Source organism: Rhagoletis zephyria, unplaced genomic scaffold (assembly GCF_001687245.7).
Source record: "Rhagoletis zephyria isolate East Lansing unplaced genomic scaffold, Rhagoletis_zephyria_1.1 Rzeph_scaffold_00457, whole genome shotgun sequence".
NCBI classification, from domain to species: domain Eukaryota; kingdom Metazoa; phylum Arthropoda; class Insecta; order Diptera; family Tephritidae; genus Rhagoletis; species Rhagoletis zephyria.
This window is the reverse complement of record NW_016157541.1, coordinates 200,870-217,493: the sequence shown is the minus strand read 5'-3', so window position 1 is coordinate 217,493 and position 16,624 is coordinate 200,870. Positions and strand designations below refer to the sequence as shown.

At 42.6% G+C, this 16,624-nt stretch overlaps 1 protein-coding gene across 1 annotated transcript; it reads right to left on the bottom strand.

Moving 5' to 3' along the window:
- Positions 1-13,118: 13,118 nt before the first annotated feature.
- On the bottom strand, positions 13,119-14,946 carry oxt (Xylosyltransferase oxt). Its single transcript, XM_017611795.1, has one exon. It carries the CDS (start codon positions 14,817-14,819, stop codon positions 13,125-13,127), a length of 1,695 nt encoding a protein of 564 aa, XP_017467284.1. The 5' UTR covers positions 14,820-14,946; the 3' UTR covers positions 13,119-13,124.
- Between the last annotated feature and the right edge of the window lie 1,678 nt (positions 14,947-16,624).

The following is a 16,624-nucleotide window of genomic DNA, read 5'->3' as shown; positions in this document are numbered from 1 at the left end:
TGCTGACATTATTATCGGTGTTAATGCTGGTTCCCAAGTAAACGAAATTCTCTACTTTCTCGAAATTGTAACTGTCAACAGTGACGTGGGTGCCAAGGCGCGAATGTGCTGACTGTTTGTTTGATGACAGGAGATACTTCGTCTTGTCCTCGTTTACCACCAGACCCATGCGCTTTGCTTCCCTATCCAACTTGGAAAAGGCAGAACAGACTTCGCGGTTTTTGTTACCGATGATGTCGATGTCATCGGCATAAGCCAGCAATTGCACGCTCTTGTAGTAAATTGTTCCTGAGCGGTTCAGTTCTGCAGCTCTTATTATCTTCTCCAACATCAGATTAAAGAAGTCACATGAAAGGGAGTCGCCCTGTCTGAAACCCCGTTTTGTGGCGAACGGCTCGGAGAGGTCTTTCCCAATTCTGACAGAGCTGGTGGTATTGCTCAACGTCATTTTACACAGCCGTATGAGTTTTGAGGGGATGCCAAATTCAGACATAGCGGCGTATAGGCAACTCCTTTTAGTGCTGTCAAAAGCGGCTTTAAAGTCGACAAATAGGTGGTGAGTGTCGATCCTTTTCTCGCGGGTCTTTTCCAAGATTTGGCGTATTGTGAATACCTGGTCTATGGTGGATTTGCCAGGTCTAAAGCCACACTGATAAGGCCCAATCAGTTCATTGACGGTGGGCTTCAGTCTTTCACACAATACGCTCGATAAGACCTTGTAACCTATGCTTAGAAGGCTGATCCCGCGGTAGTTGGCGCGAATGGCGGGGTCACCTTTCTTGTGGATTGGGCAGAGCACACTTAAATTCCAGTCGTCGGGCATGCGTTCATCTGACCATATTCTGCACAAGAGTTGATGCATGCACCTTATCAACTCCTCGCCGCCGTACTTGAATAGCTCAGCTGGCAGGCTGTCAGCTCCAGCGGCTTTGTTGTTTTTCAGCCGCGTTATTGCTATACGTACCTCGTCATAGTCAGGCGGTGGAACGTCGACTCCGTCATCATCGACTGCAAGCTCGGGTTCTTCTTCTCCACAACTTTCCGTGCTGCTACCATTTAGTAGGGCGGAAAAGTGTTCCCTCCATAATTTAAGTACGCTCTGGACATCAGTTACTAGGTCGCCATTATTGTTCTTACAGGAGTGCGCCCCGGTCTTTAAACCTTCCGTAAGTCGCCTAACTCTCTGGTAAAATTTTCGGGCATTCCTCCTGTCGGCCAGCATTTCAAGCTCTTCGCACTCACGTATTTCTGCCTCTCTCTTCTTGTTGCGGCAAATACGTCTCGCTTCCCTCTTCAGATCCCTATAGCGGTCCCACATAGCGCGCGTTGCGCCCGATCGCAGCGTGGCCCTGTAGGCGGCATCTTTTTTCTCTGCAGCTTCCTGACACTCCTCATCGTACCAGTTGTTCTTTCGGGCTCGCTGAAATCCGACTACTTCTTCGGCGGCGGTACTTAATGAGCGGGAAATGTGGTTCCACTGCTCGCATATGTCGGTTTGTTGAAGAGTGCTCTCTGAGAGCAGGTGTGAGAGTCGAGTAGCGAAAGCGCTGGCTGTCTGTTGTGATTGCAGCTTTTCGACGTTAAGCTTTCCTTGCATATTTGGGCGCACATTTTTTGCTGCACAGAGGCGGGTGCGTATCTTGGCTGCAACAAGATAGTGGTCCGAGTCGATGTTTGGGCCTCGGAGTGTGCGTACGTCTAAAACACTGGAAGCGTGCCTTCCGTCTATCACAACATGATCGATTTGGTTTCTCGTTTTTCGATCCGGAGACAGCCAGGTAGCTTGATGGATCTTTTTATGCTTGAACCTAGTACTGCATACTACCATGTTTCGGGCCCCGGCGAAGTCGATCAGCCTCAATCCGTTGTCGGACGTTTCGTCGTGGAGGCTGAATTTTCCGACGGTGGTTCCAAAGATCCCTTCTTTGCCCACCCTGGCATTGAAGTCGCCAAGCACGATTTTGATATCATGACGGGGGCAGCGCTCGTACGTGCGCTCCAAGCGCTCATAGAAGAGATCCTTGGATGCCTCATCCTTCTCTTCCGTCGGGGCATGGGCGCAGATGAGCGAGATGTTGAAGAATCTCGCTTTGATGCGGATTGTGGCTAGACGCTCGTCCACCGGGGTGAACGACAGTACTCGGCGACGGAGTCTCTCTCCCACCACAAATCCAACTCCGAATTTGCGCTCCTTTACATGGCAGCTGTAGTAGACGTCGCAAGGCCCCAGACATTGTTTGCCTTGCCCCGTCCAACGCATTTCTTGGATGGCGGTGATGTCAGCTTTTGTCCTTACGAGGACATCAACCAGCCGGGCAGAGGCACCTTCCCCATTAAGGGTCCGGACATTCCAGGTGCATGCCCTCAAATCGTAGTCCTTTAAACATTTGCCGTGGTCGTCATCATAAGGGGGGGTCTCATCCGAGGCTTTGCCTTGCTTCTTCACTGGAAGTGGTTTTTACGTGGCGGGTCCCAAGCCCAGCGCACAACCCATTGCTGGGACGGGGGTGGTTTCGCAACCAAATACACGTTTATATAGCGAGCCGCTTGCTCCAAGCAGACACCCGCTTGCAGCCGCACCTACTGGTGAACAGACGCTGCAGACTTCAGTGAGCCCTTAAACCGAATAAGTCAGAGTGGGCCCACCGAAGCTCCCTCTCTTTCTGCCGTGACCCAAGGCTCCACTCCGATTGGCTACCGCATCTCGCACATGGGTTACACACGTTGCCCAGAGTGCGCGAACGAGGACGCAAGAGTCGGGATTGAGTATAGCCATGCAACTGTAACTGCATACCCAGCGCAATGGCTATACCCCATTGCACTCCTATTCTACCACACAACTTTTTTTAAGTCCGATCACTGGTAAGCAGCTCATGCGCAAGTTGTTTTTTGAGTACACACATACTGAGACAAAAAATTTTGCGCTTGTTTTGGTAGCTCTGCCAGCGCTGTGCACCACCGATATAAACGCAGCCCAAAATCATTGAAGACTTGATATGGCCGTGCAAGACACTTAAGTGACTAATTCATGACATTCGCTACGGGGTTCTTACAAAATTATGCTCACATAAGCACGTCAGAACCTAGACTGATATACATACACACATAAGTATGTAGAAAAAAACATGAAATAATTTTTCTTTAAGTGCCGGATGTTTTTTAGAATTAAATATTTAAATAAGAAACTAAACGCGCAAAAACATTGGGCGAATAAGAACAAAAAATTGTTTAAAACATTTCATACAACATTTCTTTCATTTAATTACGTGGTTTCCTTTATGAGGTATTCGTTCCTGTCCATATGTATATGTGCATATAGGAAGCGAATGCAATTAAAATTCTTTGAAGGTAATATTGAAGTACAGTAAACGCCGCTTAAGTACCTGAAAAATGTCAGCTTTTTGAGGTAATTAGGCGGGTTGGGTACTTAAAAGAACCCGCTCAAGTACCCCGATGCGGGTACTTAAGTGAACATAATTATTGATGTAGTTACATCTTTTTGGTAACTTACATAAATATGTAAATCCTTGAATAATGAAGTATACGAATTTATTTAAGATTTTTCAATTAAAACACAGTTCATTCCCTAACAAATACCATGTAAACTAAGCTTCAGATTTTATAGAACACTTAAAGAAAAAATTCGTGAAAATTAAAATTTTTTTTCTCAGATGTGTTTTTTGAGTACATGTACTTAAGCGGGTTTCACTGTAATTCTTAAAATTAGTATACGTACATATGTATGTATTTATGCTGATCCATTTCCATTGTGAAATTATAAACAGGTGAAGTAATAAAACAGATTTCTGGCTTTATTTTCTTGACATTCGGCTATCTTATACAAATTTTTAAAGGAAAAATTTCAAATAAGTGTCAAATCTTCCATCTCACTCTTATTACTACTGTAGCCCGTTTCTGTAACTTTTCTCTACCGATTATTTCTCTACTGGTAGAGAAAATATGTCACTCTCACCTACTAATTAGCAGTAGAGAACAGGGCAGTGAATTCATATCTCAATTCGCCCTGGTAGAGAATTGTTACAGAAACGAGCTACTGGTATAATTTCACCATGATGCGTTTCAATTGATGCTAAATTGTAGCAAACATGACACTCATACCTACAAAGGTTATTTTGTTTGTTTACAGTTTTTTTGACATTATAACTAGCTACAAGAGAATTCGAGCTAGTTGTCACTTCTACCTTATTAAATATGCCTTTATAATATGAATATTAGTGGTGTTCTTCTAAACTGATAACTATATCAAGCAGATATTCTTATAAATTTATGCACTCTATTACATGAACGCCCCATACTCTCCTTTCGTTTGCACTTGCGACAATAGTCGTGTTTTCTTTGGTTATAGTTATCGAGCTCAGTATCAGTAATTTTATACTACTAGCACGAGGATTAAGAAATTTTAGAAATGACCTCAATAAATGGAAAAAAATTATATTTAGACGAGATAATATTAATTTAAATAAATACTTAACATAAATGCGATTTATTTGAAGTAAGTCAAAAGAAACAATGGCAAAATGTCTGTTTGTGTATGCATTCACTTGCCACTGCTACCAAACTGTGCGGCCAAGTTATCAGCGAAAGAAAACAAACCGAACGGATAATAAATTGAACCAGATCTCTAACAGGATCATATCGTTGTTGTTGAATTTGCGTGCAAAATTTTTATGCGGATCCCGATTATTGTCCAAGAAAACACAGCTTAAGTTGCGACAGAGTTGCATTGGCTTCAGTTTATCAAGTTTATTCAGTGAAATTGCTGGGGAAATTTATCAGAAATGTGTAAACGAGTTTCCATACAAATTTTGACAGGTAATTTAAATGTTTTACACAATTATAAGTTTATACGGTTTATAATGCATTTATAACGTTTGATGAATACCCTTATTTATAGCTAAAATATAAATGGAGGAATGACTGCCGTGCGTTGTTGTACTCGGCCAAAATCGCTTAGGCAAATACAACAAGCTCCGTCTATTTTGTTGTTGATCTTGTTCTCTAAAATGTCAAAAAAGTAAACAGATCCTGATATTTCAGAGTAAAATGTAAACAAAATTGACGATTCATGAACCACTTCGAATAAAAAAAATGCAAATTGCAACCCTCTGCTGCTGTTACTTATTCAATGTGCTTAGAACCAACCGGACCAAAAATACATTGTTTTAACATTAAGAACTACCGTTGCGAAAATCTCAGCTGTTCATGCAAGACCAGCCTGTATGAAGTACTAAAGTAATTAGGAGTGTACTCGTACGCCCAACTATCTAAAGTTTTAGAAAACTTTTACTGGTTTTGCGTTCTCGTACCCAAAAAACTTGCAAAGTAGGGGAAATTGAGAGAGTAAAACGTGAAAGAGAGCTGCAAATTTCTGCTGGAAAAATTTTTCCCAGCTAAAACTTGCAAGTAATTAATCAGCTGATCACAAACACATGTTTGTAAATAAACAAAAGAAAATATGGCCTTTTTGAGTTATTTATTGCAAATTTTATTATGAATGCTAGTATACAGCTAAAAAGTGCGTAAATTTAATAAGCACAACTTTGTTGAGTTTATTTTTCGTTAATTTGCTATTAATCTCCAGTTTGTTTACTTTAGTGTGTGCTGACTATGGTTGCCGTATGGCATTTTTCGTTTGTACCATAATTTTCCTTTAAATATACCAAAATAGATTTAAATAGCATGCTGAAATGTTTTTTTTTGCTGAAGTTTTCGGTTTTGGTAGGTTGATTGTTGAAATGAAAATATTATAATTTTAAACCTACTCTATTACATTTTTTTGGATCAATGATGAGTGTTTGGAGGAGATTCTCTTGTTTTTAATGCGTCGCCATGTGATATCACAAATAATTATGAGAAAAATAACTTATTCATTCCGTTATAATTAATTTGTATTTTAAAAAGGTTTTTCTTATCGAAAACTATTCAATTGTATAAAATTCCAAATCGGAGGAAAATGTATCGAACAGAAAATAAATTGCCAAATTAATCACCAGTGGCAACTGTGCAAGTGATCAGCTGTTTCGAAGGTTGCAAGTTTTTGCAAATTTTGCGTTCTCGTACTTCTGTTGATATTTCGTCTCTTTGAGAGCGAATTGAGTGCTAAATTCTCAGAACTTTTGCTGCTCTCTCAATACGAGTACACACCTAGTATTACACGGAGCTTCTGATAATACTATACTTGTATTCTTGCCAGTTATAATTAAATAAAAAAAATTTAATACAGAAGACACTACAATAATCAAAATTAAATAAGGAAACTCTGAAAATTAATTTGGAAATGTTTTTGAAATTCAAATTTTTCATAGATAATTATTAAAGAGCACATTCCCCAAATTTCCCCACAACATATCTAGCCCTAACCGCCGAAAAGAGGTAAGAAATATTTTTTTCAAAACTTTATTTTTGATGCAAAAATGCATTTGGATGCTCTAGGATTTGGATGCTCTAGGAACATTTCTGTATCAAAAAGAAAATTTGGAAAAAATGTTCTTTACGGTTTTTTGGCGGTTGGGGTTCGATATCGTTCCCCAAACATATTACCCACAAAACGGCAACGATGTACCTACTACATATTTGCAAACTTTCATACAAAATTTTCAAAAAAGCGATGATCAAAGTTGAAAAAATTAAGAAAAATAGATGCTTTATGAATTTTAAACAATGAAAACTCCCAATAAGATAAGGTCTAATTTCAGATAAGCTACATATTTATGTAGAAATTGTTCATTAACTTCAAAATTAATTTTCAGATCATATATTTAGGGCAAATTTCATATGCAAATTTAAGTGGCACTTACGTTTAATTTCGGATTGTTATTTAAATGCCATTTCACTTTCGTTGAGTTTCATACTACGTTTACACGCACTTATTATTTGCAAATAACAATTTGCAAAATGGAAAAAATTGCCGTATAAACGCCGAGTTAATTTTTTATTTGCAAATAACTAAACCACGCAAATAAGTATTGATTAGTGGTACTATTTGCAAATAAGCGCAAGACGCCTTTTCGATGGTCATCTTATTGCCTTTTTATAATCAAGACGTTGCCATTTTTAACTTTATTTTCTTTTCGATGGTCATATTATTGCCTTTTTATAATCAAGCAATATTAAAAAAGAAATTTTCACCATCGAATAAACATTGAGTTAGGTATTTGCAAATTATTTTTATTTGCAAATAGCTTACGTATAAACGTAGTATCAGATCACCTTTATATAAATATGCCAAACAAGTGGCAACACTGTTGCGTGTTCCTTGACATTGTTGTTGCATTTGTTTGTTTGTTTATTGTTTTACATACTACGTTTATGCGTAGGCTAATTCACGAACTAATTTCATTTATTTGGGATTAAATTGGCTGCATAAACGCCATTTCATGAATTCGATTATACAGGAAAGTTAACCATGAATTCAACATCATTTCATGAAATCGTCAAGTGTAAGTCCGACAACGCCACGTTTCACAACCAGCTGTTTACTAGGGTTATGATGTTTTTAGATTAAAAAGCATGAGTGGCATAAACAGGATTTACAATACTGGAAAAGTTACGTGGAATTGTTTAAATATATAATAAGTTCAAATAGATTAAAATGAAAATACATTAAAACCAATTTAAACATAATATGATTCATTTCCTGATACCAACAGGTTTTTCAAATTCAAAAGGAGGCCAAAAAATCCTCAACCCTACCACCGTCATGCGGTGGTGAGTTTTCGTTAACACGCGAATCCCATAGGGAAAATCGTGTATGCGTCAACCTACGTCTACGCTACGTCGTTGACTGTTTGCGCTTTTAGAACAACAAGGGCGACCTAGTGACTGATGTCCGGAACGTACTTAAATTATGGACGGAAAACTATTGCATTCTACTGTATGGTAGCAGTACTGAAAGCTGTGGAGAAGACGAAATCGAGCCCCCAGTCGATCATGACGGAGTCGATGTTCCACCACCTCACTATGGCGAGGTACGAATAGCAATAGCGCGCTTGAAAAGCAACAAAGCTGCTGGAGCTGACAGCCTGCCAGCTGAGCTATTCAAGTACGGCGGCGAGGAGTTGATAAGGTGCATACCAGTGTACTGCAGCAAGCTACTTGAAAGCTTACTTGTATTCACTAGGCTTGGTTCGAAACAAGCAAGTAAATGCCTGGCGTGCTTGTTGGATTTTAACTCATACTAGTACTTGATCTACTTCAAACATATCCAAACACACAACATAAACACACTAACACATAACAATACCCTTTGGTCATTCCCACGACAGCCGGTTCTACGTACCGGAATGACTCGAGTTTCACCCGACCAAGGGCTGTTGTTTCGGCGATCCAACCCCGTTTAGGTCGGCGAAGTATCTCAGAAATTGTTCGTCCATAGGGCTACATTCAGTACGTTTTCTTCTGCTCAGGACTGGCATCGAGTCAAACCCAGGGCCAGAAACCTACACCTGCTGAGTATGCCAGAGACGACTACACCACAACTCCACCTTAGTCAAGTGCAATGCTTGCGAGGGGTGGAGTCACCTCAGAGTCTGCTCAGGATTACAGACACATCGGCAGTGGACCACGTCGTTTGTGGCCCCCTGCTGCTCAAACAGAGCAGCCTCCACGGCTAACCGCAGTCCACCTGAGCAGCCCTACACAAACACCACAGCACACCAACATAACAACACAATAGACCACACCACAACCATGACAGACCACAGAACACACACAACCGCACCACCCCCCACACGCCGCCGCCAACAACTCTTGGTTCCTCATACAATCTGCACGATATGACAGACCGAATATTCCGTAATGGGACATTAGTCAAGTACAACACCTGTCTTGGCTGGTGCCACTTTAGGGCATGTTCAGGTCTGCGCACCACGCGAGATTGGACGATGAACTTCGAGGGCCCGTGCTGCGCTGCACGGTCGCAAACCTCAACTGCGACGCCACCCACCACCACCACAGGGCGGCAACCACCTCAGCACACTGCCAATGGCGTCACGGCCACACACATCTCTCACACCCTGAATTACAACACGTCTCCCGAACCACATGAAGCTCCTTCAATTTAACTGTAACGGGCTTGATAGCAAGATCGAGGAGATAACCGTCTTCATGGGAAGGCATGGTATATTGATAGCTGCGGTCCAAGAGACGAAGTTGCACAGCAATTCAACATTGTTGAATTGTGCCGGGTACAAAGTGCGCCGTCGAGTTCGCGAGCGAGATAATGGTGGTGGCTTAGCGTTCATCACGCACCACACCGTGCAGTATCGTCTTATCGAAGCAGACATCGACCGCAGGGATACCACCCTAGAATGTCAGTGTATTGCTATCCGGTCAGGCGATGTTGAGCTCGAAATATTTAACGTATACATACCCCCTGTCACCTGCTACCCGGCAGGATATCACCTTGAAATAGGTGCGCTACTCAGAGGTGAAAACCGTATGGTAGTTGGTGACTTTAACGCGCACCACGATCTTTGGCACTCAAGCCTGTCAAATGATCGTAGGGGAATACATCTGGCTGAGCAGATAGACGATTCGACATTCTGCGCAATGAACGACGACACACCCACTAGGATTATGGGCAGCTGCTGCAGCTCGCCAGACATAACAACAGTCAGCGCGGGTCTGATAACCAGCTTATCATGGTGACCTATGCTGACTTTGGATCCGACCATCTGCCGATAGTCATCTCGATCGCTAAACCAAGCGACTTTGCTTCCGCGGAACACCGGACCCATATCAACGTTTCTAAAGCCGATTGGAAAGGCTTCGCGGAATTTACTGAAAACACCTTCGCTGCTCTGCCCACACCAACCGACGTCCACTTTGGTGACAGCTCGCTTCGTACCGGCAGGATGTCCACGTCCAAATTTCCCCGCCGAAGCGGCTGTTCTAGCCGATAAGCGTGACAGCCTTCGTCAGGCCGATCCCGGAGATCCCCGTATCAGGGATCTCAATGCGGAGATTCGGCAACTAGTGAACGTACATGAGCGGAAGAAGTGGGAAGAGCATCTGAAGACCTGTAACTTCACCTCTGGTGTGAGTAAGCTTTGGTCAACCGTGAGGTCACTGTCCAATCCGACGAAGCACGACGACAGAACCGAAATTTCTTTCGGCGACCATGCTTCGTCGGACCCGGAGCGATGCGCGAGCTATTTTAGCCGGCAGTTCATACTGCATCCTCCGGCGGACAAAGCCAAGCGTCGGGCGACCAGAAGGCCGCACAAACTGCCAACAACTTGTGCCTCCCTTGCTTTCACTTGCGGCGAAGTTCAGGTGGCCATCGGGAAGGCGAAAACCTCCAAAGCCATGGGTCCCGACGGAATATGCATGCTGATGCTGAAAAATTTGGGTCCTGCGGGAGTAGCGTTCCTAACGGAAGTCCTCAATTTGTCAATAGCCACTCTCATCATCCCAGACATCTGGAAGGTGGGGAGAGTGGTACCACTGCTCAAACCGGAGAAACCCGCCAACAAAGGAGATTCGTATCGACCGATAACACTCCTTTCCCCGGTAGCGAAGACACTTGAGGCCTTGCTGCTCCCGTATATCACGAACCACCTGAACACAGCGAAGCATCAGCATGGTCTCCGTAAAGTGCACAGTACAACAACAGCACTTAACGCCATAAACACTCAGATAACTCGTGGCCTTAACCGTAACCGTCCCTTGTGAGAGAACGATTCTAGTAGCGTTGGACTTGTCAAAGGCGTTTGACACTGTCAGCCATTTCACGCTACTAAAAGACATAGAGGCTTCCTCTCTCCCACAGAGCCTCAAACGGTGGTCGGCAAATTATCTGAGTGGTCGACACTCGTCGGTAATGTTTAGAGAGAGAGTAAACTCAGGAAACTAAAACAGGGGATTCCACAGGGTGGTGTCCTTTCCCCGCTACTGCTCAACTTTTATATTTCAAAGCTCCTTCAACCACCAGAGGGAGTCTCGATTNTAAAAGACATAGAGGCTTCCTCTCTCCCACAGAGCCTCAAACGGTGGTCGGCAAATTATCTGAGTGGTCGACACTCGTCGGTAATGTTTAGAGAGAGAGTAAACTCAGGAAACTAAAACAGGGGATTCCACAGGGTGGTGTCCTTTCCCCGCTACTGCTCAACTTTTATATTTCAAAGCTCCTTCAACCACCAGAGGGAGTCTCGATTGTCTCTTACGCCGACGATTGCTCGATCATGGCGACTGGGAATGGAATTGATGACTTGTGTTCGAAAGTAAACGGGTATCTCTCCGAGCTGTCACGCTTCTTCACTGCAAAGTGTCTAGCCCGCTCCCCTACGAAATCCTCTGGGACCTGGTTCACCACCTGAACGAAGGAGGTCAGGCTACCGCTGGGAATTCCCGTCAATGATACACCAATTCCGACGGTGAATAACCCCAAAATACTCGGAGTAACATTCGACAGCCTGCTCTCCTTCTCTGCGCACGCAACCGCTATTGTCAATAAAGTACAGAGCCGCAACAAGGTCCTCAAGTCGCTAGCCGGCAGTACTTGGGGCAAAGACAAAGAAACGTTGCTGGCAACATACAAGGCAATAGGCCGGCCGGTTTTAAACTACGCAGCACCAGTGTGGTCGCCGGGGACTAGTAGGACGCAGTGGATGAAGCTACAGACAACACAAAACACCGCACTCAGGACAGCGACTGGATGCCTCCTGATGTCGCCAGAACACCACCTTCATGACGAGGCGAAAATGCGCCCAGTCAAGGAGCATAACATAATACTCTGCAAGCAGTTTCTGATTGGGAGCCACAGATTTGGCCACCCAAACAGACAGCTGCTTGCAGAGGAGCCCTCGCCTAGGCACGTCAGGAGGCATCTATACGAACTGACGGACGAAATCCAGAGGTTCATTAAGCAGCCTCTGGACCCGTCAGCATACCGACAGGCCCTGAACGGCATTCACAGGGAGTCAGCCTAGAGTTATGTAGACTCCAGACCTGTGAATACCGTTCTAGGCACACAACCACCGGACATTGACGCGCCGGAGCTTCATCTGACTCGGGAGACAAGAACCACAATAGCCCAACTTCGCTCTGGCTACTGGAGCAGGTTAAACTCATACCTGAGCAGACTAAACGCGGATGTGCCAAATGTGTGTCCGGCATGCGGAGAGACCCTTCACGACTCGAAACATCTCTTCGCATGCCCGCAAAACCCGCCAACCCTAACGGCTTTGTCCCTGTGGACCGACCCAGTGGAGACTGCACGCCTCTTAGGGCTGCCGTTAGTGGAACTTGACGACAACGACTGAGATATCAACCGATCTAGGCAGGGTTGTTGTAGCCGCTACAACAACAACTGAGAGACTAGTCGATCTGGGCGAGGTTGGCTCTTGGAGTATTCGAGAGAGATTTTGCGGAAGATTTACGGGCCTTTACGCAGTGGCGACTACCGCAGACGATGGACAGATGAGCTGTATGAGCTTACAACGACAAAGGCTCAGTGCAGCGAATTAAAATACAGTGGCTGCCCTGGCTTGGCTATGTCGTAAGAATGGACTCCGACGCTCCAGTTCTGAAAGTATTCAACTCGGAACCCGTTGGTAGTAGCAGAGGAAGAGGGAGACCCCCACTGTGATGGAAAGACCAAATGCAGAGGGACTTGGCTTCACTTGGCATTTCCAATTGGCGTCAGTTGGCGCAGAAGAGAAACGACTGGCGTGCTTTGTGAACTCTGCCAAATCGCTTAGGCAGTTACAGCGCCAAATAAGAAAAAGACTGGCCATTTAACTGCAGTTTAAATATATGATCTAAAAATGAATAGCTTAGATAGCTCGTCTGAAATTGGGCCTTAGTCTACCAATAGACTGTTATACTATTTTTAACTTGTTTGATGTTTAAAAATCAGAGGAAAAATTATCAAGCTTTTGCTATATGCATTAGCGAAAGTAAGAATTTTTTTTAATAAAAAAGGAGATTTCTGGAGCTAAATATAAGAAACCTATTTTCATGTTGTACCCGACCCTACCAAAAACCTAAATGCCCTAAGTTTTTCCTGACTTTTTTTGTAGCACCATGTAATAAATAAATCTGTAAATGCAAAATACTAAACATGTAAAAACAACTTATAATAACATAAACAAATACTTTCATCAACTTTTGAGCAAAGCATAAACATCACTTTTTGGATCGGGTGCCAGAGAGCTCCAAGGTGTCCCCCGACATAAATGCAACGCCTCATGTGCTGAGAGTTTCATTTGTAGCGCATTCTCTTCCACTGCACACGTTTCACGCAAGAAGAAGAATTTAACCACCAGATCGTCCACCCAAGTTTTGAGGTCCTTCCCACTTCGTTGGGCCTTTTTGAATTCATTATTAAGTCGCTGATCGTCCAAGGGTGTTGGCAAATACTGACGCCATTCGGCTGGTATTTCAAAAGTTCCGGCTAATGATGGCTCAGAACCACCATTCACTATCCTTGCTCTCTCTGGCTTGATAGGCTTACCAGCTGCTACAGCTAATGGAACTACAAGAAATTTAGTTTGGGCATATATAGCGGTGCGACCGATTAACTTGGTTGTCCATATGCCTGGCATTATTGGATGTTTCAGAACAGCTTTCGAGTAATTTATTGCGTCCGCCTGTGAGTCTTCTATGTGCAGTTCGTTGAAATCCTGCAATCGGCCAACGGGGTCAATCCATAGCAGCGTTAGATTATACGAATGTGCAGCATCATCTTGCGCTGCCGACGCAGTACCGGCCAGTGTAAAGCTTAGCACAGGCTCGGAGAAAGGGCCAAGCATTTTAGCGAAATTACGAGACACTTGTTCCTTCAGATCAAAATCAGACGCAACTTCGAAATTACGGAGTTTTTTCTCCAATTTTGAATTTTTCGCGTACTTCACGTACACCGCTGGTCTAATTCGAGTTTCAAGAGCAAGCGTGCGATTATGCAAACTATCCGAAAGTTGGTAACTTATCAGGAAACCCTTATATTCATCTTTATGTAAGTAGTGCGTTAACTCCAAGGGTTGACCAGGCTCTACTTGTGCCTTATGCGCTACTATACGAACCAAGCTATCACCTATGGTTCGCACAATATCGTCCGCCGATGTCGGTGGATCTACTGAATCGTAGAATGACTGCCAATAACTATGCAAATTAACTACCTCCTTGCCGTGAGGTCCGAAAAGCCACTCTTCTAATTGAAATAGCACAGCTTGATTTATTATTGGCTCGAATTTTCGTGCAAAAAAGAGCATTTTGTTTTCAGTACCCTGGAGCCGAGGCCAATCTTCCGGTTTAAAATCGTTTGGACTACAGCCGCACCAATCGACCACATGTTTATACTGGCATTTGCAGCCAAGTTTACGTTTCCAATTAGTAACATGAAGGTTGTTATCTATGTACGTGTTACAAAAACGCGAATTACGCAGGACAGTGTGAAAAAAAGATTCCGCTGGCAGCAATGTATGATGGAAAATCGTCAAAAGACCTTGCAGCAGAGGGTCACGCAGAGACTCTGATATTACATACTGTACGAACGGTAGTGACAGTGCTACCCAATCACTTCCACCATCGATTTGTATACCATTGGGTAACTGTCTGTCGCCTATGCGCCACATATGATTGTCGCATTCGACGAATGTCTTATCTAATCCTTGTTTCTGTACAAATCGTTGAGTTTCGCGTCCATGACTTTTCACGAAATTGTGACCTTTGTTCGCAGTTAGAAAAGTTACAAGTTTATCTATAGTTTTGACGGGGAAATCACTTTCGCTGAGGTTTATGACAAAATCCCATCGCCATTTAGAATCCAATAGATCCTCCATGCATTGAATTAACATATTCAGCAAAGACGCACCGCCCCAGATGGTAGCAAAGCGTGTCCTACCAAGGCGAATATTTGGAAACCTGGACTCCAGTTCCAGCAACTTACGATATAGGAAAGCCTGGCGCTGAAAAAAGAAAAGAAAAATGAGAACATTTTCTTACTTACTTACATACATATAGTTACCTTAATATAGAAAGGCCCTATCTAACATTTTTGTTTCTTTGCAGAGTAGTTATAAAGCTACATTAAACCAAAGTTTCCCAGAAGCTAATTTCCTCAAAAAATTTGTTTTCATAAAAGTGAAATACATACATTTATTGTTGTAAATTCTATTAGGTCCTTACTGAGCAATCTACCGATTTTTGTACAAAGCTAAATATCAAAAGAAAATGAGTTAGAGCCTTTCTATATTAAGGTAACCCCTATGACCAAAATAATAGAAACGCGCTATTTTGACAAGTGTTTACTATTTCTCTTTTGTTAATTAATGTTTTTTATTTTTCTACTAGAGTATAGTTCATTATCTAGCGAAAACCGTATATAAATTAAATCTTCAAACTATGTGGAAATAAAAATTCAATAAAAATTGGTATGCAGTTTTATAGCAGATTAAGCGACTGTTACTCAATGTTTGGTTAACACTAACTATAGGCTAAACATCGTTATCGTCGTGATCGCCTCCATAACATATCAGCGTCGCCGTTTTATAATTTTCGAGCGGAGTGAAGTGAGCCAAAAGGTGGAGTGTTTTTGGGTTTTCCGTAGTGTCAAAGTAAAAATGTAGACTAAAGTATGCAAAACTCATTTATTTCCATGAAAATGTAAACCGAAAACCCAAGTTCAAATGACTTTAAAAACAGCTGGGTAGCGTCTGCCCTGCGGGGGACTGCGCGCCTTATTCGCGTAGAGATACACGCTATGCTTGAGAAGGCAGCGAAAGCTTCATTCAACTGCACGACTTGTTCGGACGCACACAGTGACATTAATTGCACGCACACTACAAAAATGCTCTGCCGAGGCTGCGCACCTCTGCTCTTAAGTCATACGAATGTCACGTCCAACATCAAGGAAACACTAGGGTTGCCAGAGTTTTTATGCGCGAAATCAGTACGTTAGACTTTTTCATGCTAAAAAATCAGTACTTTTCAGTAAATTTTTGTTCATAGCAAAATTATGAATAAAAGTAACAGATAATACTATAAACGCGAGAGTACTTGTTTTTAACAATATTTTGGTAAATAAATAAAATATGGTTCATAAAAAAGTGTTATTAATTTTAACAAGAGAGTACACTCTACACTAGGGTGATCCAAAAATGCATGTGAAAACATAAAGTCGGAATTTTTATGCTCTCACCCGCTAGGGTTGTTCTATACCGAAAAAGTATACCCAAGATTTTTTATTTAGGAATCAAAAAATATTTAGAGGCCGCTCAAAACGCTCAAAGTTTTTAATGTATTTTTATATGGGGAAAAAACAACTTTTCGTAGATATGGTATAGAATTCTAAAAAACCAATATTTTTCGATCAAAAACTCTTTCTCTGCAGGAGATTCCCAATAATAATACCCAATTGCCTATTTAACCAAATTTTTATCGCAACTATAATTTATAGGACCGCCAAAACCCCACAAAAACCCTGCAAAAATGCAATGAGAGGACCAATAAAAAATCGTTGGTATTAAAAAATGATTAAATAAACAATTGGGCATTGTTATTGAAAGTCTCCTGAAGAGAACCAGAGCTTTCGGATCGAAATACATTGATTTTCGAGAATTCTATACCATTTCTACGAAAATACGTTTTTTCCCCATACAAA

Coding starts and splice junctions, on each gene's coding strand:
- oxt (XM_017611795.1), bottom strand. CDS start 14,819: ATGTTAATTCAATGCATGGAGGATCTATTGGATTCTAAATGGCGATGG.